The 16,610-nt window shown below is 38.5% G+C and overlaps 1 protein-coding gene across 2 annotated transcripts in view; it reads left to right on the top strand.

Annotated features, from left to right (window-relative positions):
* The first annotated feature begins 3,854 nt into the window (after positions 1-3,854).
* Positions 3,855-16,610, top strand: part of LOC119323685 (BEACH domain-containing protein B-like) — a 28,801-nt gene continuing 16,045 nt past the window's right edge. Inside the window, exons 1-17 of one of the 2 annotated variants that reach the window (XM_037597383.1) lie at positions 3,855-4,283; positions 4,898-4,961; positions 5,893-6,097; positions 6,703-6,876; positions 7,040-7,351; positions 8,971-9,193; positions 9,859-9,912; positions 10,200-10,640; positions 11,519-11,837; positions 11,950-12,399; positions 12,499-12,657; positions 12,765-12,914; positions 13,262-13,417; positions 13,535-13,576; positions 13,675-14,019; positions 14,331-14,504; positions 15,561-15,721. In XM_037597383.1, the coding sequence (XP_037453280.1) occupies positions 4,108-4,283; positions 4,898-4,961; positions 5,893-6,097; positions 6,703-6,876; positions 7,040-7,351; positions 8,971-9,193; positions 9,859-9,912; positions 10,200-10,640; positions 11,519-11,837; positions 11,950-12,399; positions 12,499-12,657; positions 12,765-12,914; positions 13,262-13,417; positions 13,535-13,576; positions 13,675-14,019; positions 14,331-14,504; positions 15,561-15,721 (3,605 nt within the window). In that variant the 5' untranslated portion in view covers positions 3,855-4,107. The remainder of the gene's footprint in view (positions 4,284-4,897; positions 4,962-5,892; positions 6,098-6,702; positions 6,877-7,039; positions 7,352-8,970; positions 9,194-9,858; positions 9,913-10,199; positions 10,641-11,518; positions 11,838-11,949; positions 12,400-12,498; positions 12,658-12,764; positions 12,915-13,261; positions 13,418-13,534; positions 13,577-13,674; positions 14,020-14,330; positions 14,505-15,560; positions 15,722-16,610) is intronic. The other variant, XM_037597384.1, reaches the window with a different exon arrangement.

The following is a 16,610-nucleotide window of genomic DNA, read 5'->3' as shown; positions in this document are numbered from 1 at the left end:
AAAAATTTAAGTGAAGCATAGAAAGCAATTCTAACAAGTCATAGCATAATTTTGGCTCCCGCTAATAGGTGTGTCCAACAAGGATAGATGCCACAAAATAAAAATCAAAACAAGCAAAGACGCATATCATACAAGACACTCAAAGCAAAACTCATGATATGTAACAAATAAAAATATAGTTTCAAATAAAATACGATGGTCGTTAGAAGAAAGAGGCGATGCCACTCGGGCATCCCCAAGCTTAGATGCTTGCTTCTCTTTTAGATAATAGCTTGGGATGCCATGGGGCATCCCCAAGCTTAGGCTCTTCTTACTTCTTATTCCTTCATCCATCGCGATCTCACCCAAAACTTGAAAACTTCAATCACACAAAACTCAATAAAACCTTCATGAGATCCGTTAGTATAACAAAGCAAATCACTACTCTAAGTACTGTTGCAAACCCATTTATATTTTATTTTTGCATCATATCCACTGTATTTCAACTTTACTATAGCTTATACCCTCCAATACAAACCATAGATTCATCAAAATAAGCACACAACGTTAAGAAAACAGAATCTGTTAAAAACAGAACAATCTGTAGTAATCTGAATATTTTGTATACTTCTGTAACTCCAAAAATTCTGAAAAATTAGGACAATGTGGGAAATTTGTATACCAATCTTGTGTAAAAAATTCAGAGCAAAATAACGTTTCTGTGATTTATGAAAATTATTTTACTGGGTGCAAAAGTTTCTGTTTTTCAACAAGATCAAAGCAACTATCACCCAACATGATCCCAAAGGCTTTGCTTGGTACAAACTCGAAGTAAAACTCAAAAAACACAGTCATAATAGAGGCATAATTGTGTAATAACTCAAGAACAAAAAGAAAAAGACAAAAATAAATTGTATTCATTGGGTTGCCTCCCAACAAACGCTATCGTTTTATGCCCCTAGCTAGGCATAATGCATAGATCTAAGTGTTGTCATCTTTATTTTCATTTCCCTTGGAAGTGTTTTTGTCAGGTGGTTTTGCAAAGACAACATAAGACACCTCATCCATAGAGACTTTAGCACTATTAAGTTGCTTATCATCGTATCCCCTTTGATTTTCGGCAACAATCCAAGAATAGTGTTGATAAACATCATTGAAAACTTGTTGGACTATGTCTAAAACATGGGCTTCCTTTTTAAGATTCTCATCAAAAATTTGATTATTTCCAAGTGTCTTAACATATGATCACTATTATAAAGGATGTCATCTATTACCGGATTTTCACGGTTCATACCATAAAAATCAAAGATTTCCCTAACTTCCCGTATTATGTAGTCAAATTCGTTCATTGCGGGTAGCCAACTTTTTAGCTTTCGATTCTTTTTAATATGTAACTCACAAAACAATCTTTGCAAGGTACGATGGGTACGGATGAATTTATTTTCAAATTTCAGGTCTAGTGCTAAAATAGCTTCTACATAAGATTTTGTTCTTTTAAGTATATGGGCATCATCAAGAGATAATTTCCGCACAATTGAGAAATTCTTGGATATGTTCCTTTCCCATAATATTCCCTTGCCCCAAAACAAAAGGTTTAGCATCCAGATTGCCAGATCGTCCAATTTTAGTAGTTAGACCATCATTTGTTCCTGCCATGCCAAAGTCACTCATGATGACAAGTTCAAGCAAATAAGAGATCTGACGAGAAAACGATGAACGGAAAAGAGGGTGAATAAAACGACAATTTTTTTATGAAGTGAGGGAGATGAAAACGAGAGGCAAATGGCAAATAATGTAAATTGCAAGGAGATGAGATTTGTAATTAGGAACCCGGTATATGTTGATGATGTCTCCCCGGCAACGGCACCAGAAATTCCTTTTGATGTTGGCTTGAACTACGTCGGTATTTCTCCAAAGAGGAAGGGATGATTCAGCACATCAACGGTAGGTATTTCCCTCAGTGATGAGACAAAGGTTATCGAACCAGTAGGAGAACCAAGCAACACTACGTAAACGATACTTGCACACAAAAAACAAATACTTGCAACCCGACGTGTTAAAGGGGTTGTCAATCCCTTTTGGGTGACGGTGCCAGAAATTGTCACGTGGATGAGAGATTAATTGCAGTAGATTGGATAAATAGATCGCGAATAAAATAAAGTGCATCAAAGTATTTTTAGGTTTTTGGAAATATAGATCTGCAAATAAAAGCAAATAAAAATATATCTCGAAGGCAAATATGATAACGAAGAGACCCGGCAGCCATAGATTTCACTAGTGGCTTCTCAAAAAAAAGCATACGGTGGGTAAACAAATTACTGTTGGGCAATTGATAGAACTTCAAATAATTATGACGATATCCAAACAATGATCATTATATAGGCATTGCGTCCAAGATTAGTAGACCGACTCCTACCTGCATATACTATTATTACTTCACACATCGACCACTATCCAGCATGCATCTAGTGTATTAAGTTCATGGAGAAACAGAGTAATGCAATAAGAACGATGATATGATGTATACAAGATCTACTCATATAGTAATAGACCCCATCTTGCTATCCTTAATAGCAACGATATACGTGTCGTTTCCACTTCTGTCACTAAGATCGAGCACCATAAGATCGAACCCATTACAAATCACCTCTTCTTATGGCAAGAAAAATCGATCTCGTCGGCCTAACTAAACCAAAAATCCGAAGAAGAAATACGAGGCTATAAGTAATCACACATATAAGAGATTAAAAGACTCAAATAACTTTCATGGATAAAAACATAGATCTGATCATAAACTCAAAGTTCATCGGATTCCGACAAACACACCGCAAAAAAAGTTAAATCAAATAGATCTCCAAGATACCATTGTATTGAGAATCAAAAGAAAGAGAGAGGAAACCATCTAGCTACTAACTATAGACCCGTAGGTCTACAATGAACTACTCACGCATTATCGGAGAGGCACCAATGAGGATGATGAACCCCTCCGTGATGGTGTCTAGATTGAATCTGTGATTTCTGGAACTTGCGGTGGCTGAAATTGTTTTTCGTCGCCTGCCCTAGGATTTCTGAAATATTGGAGTATTTATAGAGACAAAGAGGCGGTGCGGGAGGAGGCCGAGGTGGGCACAACCCTCGGAGCCCCCCTCTGGTAATTCTTTGGCCCAACATATGTCTTCTGATCCAGAAAAAATCATCAAAAAGTTTCATTGTGTTTGGACTCCGTTTGATATTGATTTCCTGCGAAGTAAAAAGCAAGCAAAAAAACAACAAGTGACACTGGCACTATGTCAATAGGTTAGTCCAAAAAATAATATAAAGTTGCTATAAAATGATTGTAAAAGATTCAAGAATGATAATATAACGGCATGAAACAATTAAAAATTATAAATACGTTGGAGACGTATTAACCACACATGTGAGTGCGTCGGACCGGTTTGTGCTCCGGACCAAGATGACAAATTTAGGCATATTGTTGTACTACTTTTATAATGTCTTCAACAATAATCAATAGAATGGCTGCATACATCTTCTAGAGGCCGGGGTTCATCCTCCTTAAAAAAAAAAGAAAAGAAGAAGAAACCCTCTAAACTCGTCGCTCTAACTCCAAGCTACGTCCTCGATCTCGACATCAGCAAACTAGGGTCAACTCTCAGGAAGGGAATCCAAGAATCCACAGGGTTACCCACGCAAAAGCGCAGAACGCAAGGAAGCCCACACTGGCTGACCATACTATGCACTCCCTTTTGCGGAAAAGGCCCTATAGAAATTCACATTTTTATCCAATCGCCCCCCTGAGTTCCCCCCGCATCTCCCCGTTGCTCCCTTCCAGAATTAATCCAGATCCCTCTCTCCTCTCGCACTCCTCGTCGATCCGACTAAACCAAAAAAGGCTTCGCACGCACGCTAGAGACCAAAACATTTCCCCGAATTCCGATCCCCCTCACGCGATCTCCCCCCACCTCGTCTCCACTCCTGTCACTACCCGGGGATCGGGGCCGGGCTGGGTTGGATCCGGAGCGAATCCAGCGGGCTCGTCGTCTTCCCCGCGAGCGCGCGCGCAGGCGGCGGTGATGCGCTGCTCGAACTGCTGCTGCTGCTGCTGCTAGCCGCGTCCGATCGGGGGCGATGAACATCGTGAAGGGCGTCGCTGATCTCCTCCGCAAGTCGACGCCCTCCTCGCCGCCCTCCGCCGGTGGCGGCGCCGGTGCCGGTGGAGGCAGCCCCGGCGGAGGCGGGGGCGGCACCGGCTCCCCCTCCGCCGGCAAGTTCGCCGCCGCGCCCTCCCCCAGAGTCCGCTTCAGGTACACAGCCCTACTCCCGAACACCCGCGAATTGCCATTGGCTCATTTGCGGTGGGGAAACGCGGCTTGCTCGTGTGAACTGGGTGGGTGGATGCTCAAGTTACATTGCCTAATTTCGAGCTACTGTTGGATGGTGACGGATGGATTTTTGATTTTCTAGTTTATTGCTTCAGTCTGTTAAGTTGTTCATGCTTTTGTTTGGATGAAGCCTCCAGGTGGGTGTAATGGCTTAGCTAATTGGAAGTAGCTACACCTGTTAATTTGTTAACTCATAGTAGAACGGTAACACTATGATCCTAGAGATTTAAAATATTGATTAGTTTATTCATCCTTTTCCCTTTCACTAGGTGTGCTCAGCATTTTGCTGGAGACACACTAAATCATTGGCAATTGGGTAGTTGAATGGATTACTCTGGTTCCTTATACCTAATTTCGCCAATTGTAAGCTCATAACGTACCGTGATGTTACAATGTAGAAAAACAACTAAACTCTGTCGACGTTTTCATTCCCATTACTGTTTCTTAATGAAATGTACCAGAAGCTGGTGCAGTATTGCTAGTTTTACGATCGAATGTGGGCATTTTATCCTAATCCTGTGTTAACATGTTTCCAGTGACACTGATGAGGAAGGAATCTTAAACACACTCTGGCAGAGGTACGAGAATGCCATCGACAAGGTACTCACCCCTTTGCAGAAATTTTCACTACTATATCTAAGATAGTGTCTCTGGGTCCTTCAGTTATATCACAAAAACCTCGCGTAGTGCAGATAGTGTCACTCATTCCTTCGATTAGTAGCGCAAAAAACCTGGCGAAAATGCAGACCGTAGCCTCAAAGTTGAAGTTGTCAGCATACATCTCCTGATTTTGGTGCAACATGAAATATTTCCTAATACTTGAGTATCTCTTGTTGAATTTACTGAGTGAGTAATTGGACTAATATCCTCAATAACAATCCTGTATTATTGTGGAACTTGGTTGGGTAAGTCTCTGAGGGCAGAGCCTTGAGAGATTGTCCTCATCTTGCTGCTGGCAAGGCTCTTCACTGTCATGTAGAGTTGCTTTAAGACTGAAAGAAGGGTATATGGAGAGACTATAGAGAACTTATGCATATTCTTTGTTTATTCAAAAATAGCTGGCAATGCCGTGCTTATACTGACGGTGACCTGAAAAGGATAGCTAGTACAACCAAAACACAAGATCAATCTGAACTATCTTCTTAACATAAATATACACTTCTAACTAATTAGTATGTATACCTTATGCTGGTCATTCCTATATTTTAACGAACATAACCCCTTCTAAACCAATAGTGCTTCACACTTATGCACTGATTATTGCCCCTTGCACGCACGCCGCTGCACATAAATCATAAATGTATAAAGAGAGGAGATGTCCAAGTTCATGAATGAATCAACGTATTAATATTCTAAATCATGTAAATTAGTTTAAGAATGGATCTGCACACATTTGTATTTTTTCAACTAGATAATAATATCGAGGAGGTACTTATGGTTTATAACAGTATTTAAACCCTATAATTTCTCTATAGCACGTTTCCTATTTATTTTATGACAATGTCCATTTCTCATGTCAACAATTTCATAGGCTGAAAAGAAGAAGTCCCTGCAAATATTTGTCCTGCATTTTATACAAGCATTTAAAGACTGGGAGCCACACCATATTGATCAATCAGTTGACCGGAGATCAGTATCAGATGATACAGTTATAGGATGTTCTGGTGGGCATCCTTCTGAGGTCATCCTTATTCTCGTTCAGGAGATTTCTCATTTAACTTCATTTGTCACTGAGAGTAAGTGGGCCCACTGAACAAAATATATCTTTCTTTACTGTGGATTCTTGGCCCCTTTGTTTACCATTCTTATACCTTAGCATACAATGTTTTTTCAGTTTCCACTCACTACTGACACCTTCTCAAGCTGCCATATGTCTATAAGGACATGGTTGTATGTCATTCTCACTGAATGATCTAAGACCAAGACTGGTGAAAAAGCAGCAAAACAATTGCTAGACCTGGGAATTGAGATAATATATGACTTAGGAAGCAGTTAGTTCACTAATCAAATAATGTTAAACACAGTTCTAAATTTGTAATGTTCGCTAGATGCTCTCAAGCAGGTAGAAATTGTAAGGTTCAATTTAAGTACACCGAAAGGCTGTGTGGCGTAAATTCCTGAGTCAGTTATTTATTCCCTGAACTGTTTCTTGAACATTTTCAGCTTCTTTTATTGTGGAAGTTCATTGTACTACACTAAAATGAGCACTTGCATTCTACATACCAGATTAACAATGACCAATTGTTATACCGTGCCAACTGTTAATTATAGTGGTTTATTAGGTTTAGCAACTGCAGTGATTCGGTGATGATTGGATCTTACTTGTTTCCTGTATTCACAGGCAGCAGCTGTCCAGAATCCTCGGCTAATCTCTCAGAGCAATCCACAGACCTGGGATTAAGCACTGAAGTATTGCCTGTTTTGGAGTGTTTCACCATTGTTACTCGCTCAGTGCATAACTGTAGAGTATTTAGTTATTATGGAGGTGTGCAAAAGGTTACTGCTCTTTTGAAAGGTAGATTTTTTCTTTAGTTGGGTATTTATTATCCTAGATTCATGTTTCTTTACTCCTTTCTCCATGTTATGAATCTCCTTGTAGCATAGGTTATGATAGCGGTGATATATATGTTAATTCTGTAATGAATGTAATTTAACTGGCCTTTCTTTTGTATATTCAGCCGCAGTTGTAAAGCTCAAGACCTTGACAAGTTTGCTTGCCACAGATGAACAACTGTCAAATAGAACTGTAGAAAATATGAGGATGATGCAAAAGATTCTTGTACGCATTGTTACGATAATTTCAAACTTCATGGATTTGGAGCCAGCTGCAACAAGAATTTCACGGGTTGTCAATAGCACTGATCATACCCCATCAAACAACTTAGCCACAGTTACTCCCAATACTATAAGAAGATTTGTTTCTGATAGAAATTGGCAGCAAAAAGCCATTGTTTCAGTTATGGAAGCTGGCGGCGTCAATTGGTTAGTAGGTAAAGTTGGTTTTTCAATGTTTGTACTTTGTATACATTTGATTATATCTTTAACTATTTTGCTTCATTACTTGCTTAGGACAGGGAATCTTAGGGGCTGTTTGGATTGTGACTATGTTTGCCTTATGTTGCCACATTATTTTTGCCACACTTGCCTAACTTCAGTTGCTCAAATTGTTAGCCACACTTTGGCTTGTCTAAGGGAATCTTGCCACACTTTTTGTGTCTATGACATGTGGGATTCACTACTCATACAAAAATTTCTTGTCTTAGGTGTGGCTAGAACCAAACACCCACCTAACTTGGTCAAACTTACCTAAGGTGAGGTGTGGCAAAGTGTGGCAATATGTGGCTGGAAACCAAACAGCCCCTTAGTCTCTACATTGCGTAACGCTTACAGTTCTAGCATGATCCACAGCTCCACTTTACTTATAAGAGTTTGCTAGTAGCTTGAAGTGCAATGCGTAATTTCTGCTCTGCAGAAATATTCTGCAGGAAATATCAAAACAAAGATTAGATGGCATGTAGGTTCCACTCTTGATATTAGGCTGTGGATATTATTGATGCAATTAAGACATGTTTTGGTATAACTGTAGATGGAAGTGAGCAACTTGTGGATCATCCCTGAATGTGGGATAAACAAAGTACTAGTACCTTCATTCGGAATAGACTGCATGCAGTCAAACTTCTCTTATTTTGACCATCGATATGTCAAATACTATTTGAATTTCTCATGGGAAAATACTATAACTACATTTTTTATGAAAAGATACACTCATAATTTTATAAATTTTACTAATATATTCATATGGAAAATACAATTACAAGTTTTTGGTTTTTTTCTTTTCTTATGAGTAGATGATGTAGAATAAGCAACGTTTAACGAAAAATGTTCTTTTTGGCGAACTGCACAGGAAGAACACATGATCTATAATTGTGAATACGCTGTAACAATTTGCTACTCCCTCCGTATCATAATATAAGACGCTTTTTGACACTGTCATAGTGTAAAAAAACATCTTATATTTTGATACAGAGGGAGTATTTTTTTTATCATCATATTTGTCTTTATGTGGGCCCCAAGTTTAGAAATATTTCTCTGTGAAATCTTGCAGACTTAAAGTGCACTCTAACATGTACTCCCTCTGTCCGGAAATACTCGTCGGAGAAATGGATGTATCTAGACGTATTTTAGTTCTAGATACATCCATTTTTATCCATTTTACCGACGAGTATTTCCGAATTGTTGAAATTAATAACTACACTGTGACTTTTCTAAGAAAGAACTCACTGGAGCTTGGTATATATAAAAAAACCCGCACTCTTCTATACATAGGTAGTGTATACGTTGTTTTATACTTCCTCCGTTTCTAAATATAAGTCTTTTTAGAGATTTCAATGTGGACTACATACGGATGTATATAGACATATTTTAGAGTGTAGATTCACTCATTTTGCTCCGTATGTAGTCTGTATTGTAATCTCTAAAGAGACTTATATTTAGGAACGGATGGAGTACATATCAGCTGGTAGTGAACTCTTTCAGAAGCCTCTGATATTATAGTAACCTATGCTTTTCCATCGTTATTATGTTACTTATCTGAAATTGTTTGTTGCAGAACTCTTAAGGGTCATTCGGAGACTAAATTTGAAAGATCAGTGGACTGACTTGTCACTTCACTTTATAACTTTGTATGCTCTGAGATCAACAATATCTGAGAATACTCGTGCACAGAATCATTTCAGAAGCATCGGAGGACTGGAGGTTCTATTAGATGGACTGGGACTACCATCAAGCAAATTTTCAGTCTCAAAGCATTCTTTTGTCCCCAGTGATGAAAGGTAAGTGTTTCACTGTTTCAGCAATGGCATATTGCTTTGTTCGGTGCCATAGAATTTAGTTCTGCGACCATTTATTTCATCTGTTCCACCGAGCATCAATATTAATAAATGTACTTCTGTAAAAAAGGTTAACAAGTGTACAATTGATACATATTCCGTAGCTTGTACTTTACAACAGCTAGTGCTGCCAACTTTCATGCACTGCCATTGAAGAGCAATATCTTACATCTCCCTTTCTACTAGAGGAGACAGCTTTATAGTAATGTTAGTGTCTTCTTAGCCACTCCCTCCATTCCATAATCAAAGAGATTCTAGTTTTGTCCTAAGTCAAACTTAGACATCTACAACACCAAATTAATACAGTATGGAAATATATTTCATGATGGATCTAATGAAACTAACTTGGTTTTGTAGATGTTGATATATTTTTCTATAGGCTTGGTCAAACTTAAAGAAGTTTAACTTAGGACAAAACTAGATCACTTACATTTTGGAATTTAAGGAGTATCTGCTATCAAGTGTTCAATAGGACCAGTTTTACCATTATAAACTGAAGGCACATTTTAACAACAATCTGCGATAGCAAAGATACATTTATCTGATCGTGTTTTGTGTGTTTGCCATTCAGTTCCGTTCTTGTGTTCTAACATGACATGCTTTTGCAGGAGTGACATTTTGCAGCTCCAGATACTATCTTTGGAAATTCTGAGGGAAGCGGTGTATCCTGTTTCATAACTTTTCCTGTAGATAGATCATTGCATTCCTTATAATACTTTGTTCTATTTCTAGATTCTGCCTTTCTGGAGCAATGATAACACATAGGTACTTCATATGCTGACCTCTTATGTAGCAAACAAGTTGTAGTTAGATCATCGGCATAGATTGATAGTGCTAACTTTACCTATGAGGTCGTTGCTCACCATTTTGGTCAGAATTTGTTTTCTGTTTCGACTTAGATGACATATAATGTTTGCAGTCTCTCTTGGATCCTTGACTGTTTATTCAGTTTCGGTAATGTTAACAATTTGCAGTTCCTATGTGAAAATGGACGGATACATAAATTTGCGAACAGCATCTGTTGGCCTGCATTTATGTTTCAGGAGTTTCATCAGCAGAAATTTCTTGATCCCGAGGTGCCCAACTGGAAACTTGATAGACAAAGTACCGGGAATTCACCTACATTAGAATCATTCCCAAGTCCTGTTGATATTCTTAATACGACCGAATGGAATGAGTATTCTGTAAAGTTAAGCAAGGCACTTTGTTCTTTCCTTCTTCCTCCTAATGAGATCAGGTACTGTCCTGGTTCAACTGTTACCAAAATTTCTCTACCCATCTCGTTGGCATACTGGGAGCAATGTGCAAGGTGGATCATAAAGATTCTTTCAACTGTTTTCCCGTGCATCAAAGCATGTGCTAGTGAAACGGAATTGCCTAACCATATAAGGTAAGTTCTTATTCCCCATTGGTTTGGTGTACGTCTTTGTTAATTAGATTAGTTAATTATCACTCACTGTTTCAAAATTTCCAGTCTATGAAGAGGATGTATTGGCAAGAGGGCACCTCCTGCACCCATGGGCATATGCACCCACTTTTCAAAAAATGCACTTTAAGCACATTTCAAAATGTTAAAAAATTCAAAAGAAAAATTCACGCATACATGTTCGCAAATGTGTGTGTGTGGCACAAAGTTTTGTGAAAAAATGTCTTTTTGTTTTGTCTCCGCAAAAAGGACAATTTTCAGTGCTACTAAATAGCGTTCCACGACACAATTTTTGTCTTTTTTGCACAGGCCACAAAAAAAGTTATTTTTTCGTGAAACTTTATGCACATACATAGAACATGGAGACGTATCCGTGCAACCTTTTTCAGATTTTTTTAGCATCTAGAAATGTGTTTTCCGAAGTGGGTTCATATGTACCCGGGTTCATCCATGAACTTCCCATGTATTGGCTTCATATAAGATACCGTCCAAGCTAAAATTTAGAGGAAAAAAGTTCTGTTGCATAGTTAATTCTACCATATTGCATTATTGCCATTTCCAACAATCTGTTAGATACTATCCAACATATGAGTAGTTTTCCGTAGCGCAGCTAGTCTCGTAGTATCTATTGTCGCTCCTTTTTTTCATTCTTCTTGCAATTGTTCATTGTTCTGTTTATAATTTTTCCATTTGTGGTCAACACCTTTGTCTGTATCTGTATGCAAATACCATGTTTCCTAAGTTCCTTTAGGTGATTGAATTTCTATTTGTCTATGTATTTTAACTGCATTGCTCTGTTCTGTAAATTTCCTTTGTTGATAAATTATTTTTGGTGTATTCAGGATTTTATCAAATATCCTACAACATTACATGCTCAGCACATTTAGGAAAGTTCTCATTTCAGCACCAGTTCTACTCAAATCTTTTCGAGAGGAGGGTTTGTGGGATCTGATATTTTCAGAGAAAATTTTCTATTTCGGGTCATCCCTGGAGTGCATTCATCAGATTGTTGGTGAGACTGAGACACAAACTGATCATTTCACTGACGCTGCTGAATCAACTGGCTACAAAAGTAATCTACCTGATGTCAACATCCTTCAGTCAGAAGCTATTTCCTTCTTGGAGTTTGCTGCAACACTGAATGAAAACACAAATAACCTGGTATCCGAAATTTCTCCTTCCCCGCATAATATGTTGCTCATTTTACATAATTTTGAATACTGTCATGTTTTTTTGCATTCATGTCTTTAAAATATTTCTGTTTTGTTTGTAGCCAGAATGCTCAGCATTGTTAAGTGCACTGGAACACTGCACTAATGGTCCTGGATTGGTTGTTACCATTCTTAAGAGCTTTCATGTTATCCTGAAACTTGCCACTGAGCAAACTCTAGTTTCTTTCAAGTCATTGGACATGCTTACCAGAGTCCTGAAGGCTGCATGCCTTCAAGCACAAGAACTAAGGAAGGCACATCCAAGCGATGACTTCAGGGGAAATGGTTCTCAAACAAACAATGTTCAGATGGATTCTCTAGATGAGAGAATTAAGAATGCTCTTACATGTGTCGAATTGGCTTTCAACCTTTTCAAGGAATATGTCACAATATCTGACCTTGGAAGGATGATAATTTTACATAATGCCAATTGTATTGGGTGCCTATTTGATTTATTCCAAGAAGAGAACCTCCGGAAACATGTACTGGAGCAAGTTCTTGCCTTATATAGGGTATAACCATGTTTACTATTCTCTCATTTTTATCACACTTGATATTACTTATAGAATTAACTTTCTCCTCCCTTGTTCTTTGTTCTTTCTTACAATCAGTTGCCTCCATCATCAGCACAAGATCATACAGCAAAGTTGCAACTATGTTCCAAATATTTAGAGACCTTCACTCGTGCAAAAGAGCATGAAAAGAACTTTGCAGAAATGTCGATTGATTTATTAGTTACCATGAGAGAGATCATTTTGATAGATCGCGCGGTATGTTTTTCTTTATAGATGAGGACAATAATCGCATATTATTGGCTTGTTTCTTCCCAATTTTAGTAACACTCCATGCCTGATGAATCCCTAATATCTTTTGCTAGTATTACCAAAATCTGTTTCGCAATGGGGAGTGCTTCCTGCATATAGTCTCTTTATTGAATGGAACTTTTGATGAAGCAGTTGGGGAGCAATTGGTCCTTAATGTCCTTCAGACGTTGACCTCATTACTTGCTGAAAATGATGAATCCAAGGTAATCATATATGCTTTAGTTCACTTCACATGTTCTCTGTATGAGCTATATGGGGCCAATAATAGTTTTTGGTCTTTTCTGGATGGCCACCTGTGCTGTCCTCTTGTTACAAGGTATTCACTTTGTTGTGGAATCAGCTGATTTCTGGTGAAACCAGGTTATCCAGCAATAAAAAAATTCTCCTATTTCTCAATGGTCACACAATTTCTTTTCTTTCATTCTTTGTAAGGATTAATTGAAAACGTCAATTAGAATAAAAGTTGCCATAATCAACGAGCGGAGTTACTCTGGTTCATGTAACTTACTTGCTTAATGCTCTTTTTTTCTTCCTGATTTATCTTATCCAGGCTGCTTTTAGAATGTTGGTTGGTGTGGGCTACCAAACACTGCAAAGCTTGCTATTGGACTTCTGTAAATGGCTGCCAAGTCGGAAACTCTTGGACGCGCTACTTGGTATGCTTGTCGATGGGACTTTTGAGATAAATGAAAAGACAACAATAAAGGTATGCAATCTTCATGATCTTTGAAGAAATGAGATCCTTGTATATTCAGTTGCTTCACTCAATTGTACCTGCATTGTAACTTGATTCTTTACCCTGATGTTTTCTTTTTCTCCACAGAATGAAGATGTAATTATACTTTTCCTAAATGTTTTACAAAAGGTTTGCCCCTCTTTCTCTCTCTCTCTCTCTCACACACACACACACACTGTTGTTTTGCATTCATATGTTTATGTAACAATGGTGCTTCTGATTGGCAGAGCAGTACTTTGCTTCAACATTATGGGCTTGTGGTCTTACAGCAATTGCTCAAAGGGTCCATTACAAATAGAACTTATTGTTTCAAAGCAGGATTACTTAGCTTTCTTCTTGACTGGTTTTCTGTTGAGGAATGGGATGACACAGTTATAAAAATTGCAGAGTTAATTCAGATTATTGGAGGACATAGTATTTCCGGGAAAGATATCCGGAAAATGTTTGCTCTCTTGCGTGGTGAGAAAATTAGTGTCAAGCAGAAGCATAGCTCATTGCTTTTAACAAGTCTTAGTCATATGCTCAAGGAAAAGGGACCTGAAGCTTTCTTTGAGTTCAGTGGTCATGATTCTGTGAGTTATTTTCATTTCAGTACTTTAATTGTTTTCTACTCCCTCCGTAAACTAATATAAGAGCGTTTAGAATACTAAAGTAGTTATCTAAACACTCTTATATTAGTTTACAGAGGGAGTATAATCTGTTTCCTGACAAAACTTTAATGATCATTTTAAGTATATTTGCCTCAGTTGCCATTATGGTATAGACGTTTATATTTTGAAGTAATGCCATATTGTTCTCTTCATGGTTCTGAATAAAAGCTGCCGAACAGTTACTTTGTTTTATTCAAGTAATATTTATGTGGTGAATTTCTTCCCCTCAACAGGGTATTGAAGTAAAATCACCTGTTCAATGGCCTTACAGTAAAGGTTTATCTTTCTGCTGTTGGCTTAGAGTGGAAAGCTTCCCTGAGAATGGTATGATGGGCCTTTTCTCCTTTTTCACGGAAAATGGAAAAGGATGTTTAGCTATGCTTGGGAAAAATACTCTAGTCTATGAGGTAATGGTGGTTGCTGCCTTCATCTTTTCCAAGAACTTTCGGTAAATTAGTCTTGTATTTCTTTTTCATTGGTTAAATTATATCCTGACAAATAAATTCTTTGGTCAGTAAAATTGGGAAATATTTATTCAAGACAAAATTACTTTCTGAAGTTGGTTATTCGATCGCTAAGTTGGCTGCATAATTGCGTGAAATCCAACATAGTGGCTGACTTGCGTTTTTTTCATGAAAATCCTAGTTTGGTTTTACATATATTTCAATAAATTTCTTTGTTTCCTCAAAAGAAGATTTGTCTCCATTTCACTGACTAATCTTTGATCATGTAATGCTGGTTTCACCATAGATTAATCCACTCTAACAGAAGTATGATTTAATCCATGTTTCTATTTGAGTGAAATACACCATTTTTCCGTAAACTTTGAGGAAATGAGTACTTCAGTCCATGAACTCCAGAGACGCACACATCACCATATATCCGTTTAAGTGATGCAGTTTAGTCCAAAAATGGTTTGGTGGGGAAGATGACGCGCAATTGGACCGATTGCACGCACCCCAGCGAGAATGTGCGACGGTGCTCCTACACCTGCGTCTCCTGCTTGTACTTCCGCCGGGACCTAGCCTCCTGCCGCAAGGGAGACACATGCAAGTAGCGTACAACGTCTTCGAGTCCTGGCTCCACCTGACGGCGATATGGTGTTGAGGTGGAAGGCACAGTCGGCCTGAGAAATTTGCAGAAAACTCCCTTGCTGAAACTCCTCGGTCGAGGTCCTCCACTCGCACACATGTTGCGTCACCAAATCGTTTTTGGACTAAAATGACTGAAACAAGTTTATGGTGCTATTTGTGCGTTTCTTGAGTTTGTGGACAGTTGTTTAGTAGCCATTACCAAGATGGCTTTAAAAACTCGGCCATTTTGCTGATAAGAACTCTACATGTTACTTAGTTATACATATAAATCCACATGGCATGAGCTCGTTATTTGACTTCAGTTGTCGAGTAACAAAGTTTGATTTTAGTATTAATGTCCAATTTAATCACCCTACCTACCTTATGCAGTCTGTCAGTCAAAAGAATCAGTGTGTTTTGTTGCCTTTAAGCCTCCCAACGAAGCAATGGAAATTCCTTTCTGTTACTCATACAGTAGGGAGAGCTTTTTCTGGAGGAAGCCAGTTGAGATGCTATGTAGATGGCGATTTAGTATCAACTGAGAAATGCAGGTGAGTTAGCACATCATTTGATTGAGCCGTTCTGTTTCTGTAATAATATCTAAGGATTTCAAATAGTCCCTAGTATTTTCGTGTTTAATATTTGAAATTTCTTTTCTTTGTCCATGGTTTTTATCACTATTAGTTCTTACATGTGTGTGTGTGTGTGTGTATACCTAATAAGGACTCCTAGACCAATACTAATACTCCTTAACACCCCCCTCAAATGCAATGTGTATGCAATAGCATTGCATTTGAAGAAGTGGAACACTAGAAAATAAATGATAACCCAAAATCCGCGTCTTGAGAGTTTAGCATGAAGATTCTTCAAAACCTGTTGAGTCAAGCCAAAGGAGATAACGAGAAGATGGCGCATTAGAGGAAGACACCACATTAGTAGAAGATACAAGAGAAGTTGGGTTGTCAAAAGAAGTTGGCACATCAAGAGGATGAAGCATTGCACACAAAATCATAGCCCAAGAAAACTGGCGGCAAAAGAAGCTCGGCAGCATGAGAATGGACGTAGATTGACAATGCAAAAGAGGCCACAAAAATCCTATAGAAAGGACAAGGTTCAGAAGGCTGACGGATAAAGATATGGTGGACTCGCATGACATGAGAAACACGAAAAAGAGCAACGGACTTGGTGGACGCAGCGGAAAACATAGAGAGCTAGAAGCTAGAAAGCTTACACTAGACGAAGATGCAAAAGCCATGTAGCCAGAAGAGGCTGCGGAGGAGACCGTGCAGGTGAGATGCTGGCGAGAAGCAGAAAAGAAGAGCAACTAGTGAAAGAGCACAACGCCGATGAAAGGTCTATGTGCGAGACGGAGTCGACAAAGAACATCGTCGAGAATCACCAAACAACATCAAGGGGAAGAAGAGATGCTAGATGACATTG

The sequence above is a fragment of the Triticum dicoccoides genome, chromosome 6B (genome assembly GCF_002162155.2).
Source record: "Triticum dicoccoides isolate Atlit2015 ecotype Zavitan chromosome 6B, WEW_v2.0, whole genome shotgun sequence".
Lineage (NCBI taxonomy): Eukaryota > Viridiplantae > Streptophyta > Magnoliopsida > Poales > Poaceae > Triticum > Triticum dicoccoides.
The sequence above is the reverse complement of the archived record's forward strand: the minus strand, read 5'-3'. Positions and strand labels throughout refer to the sequence as shown.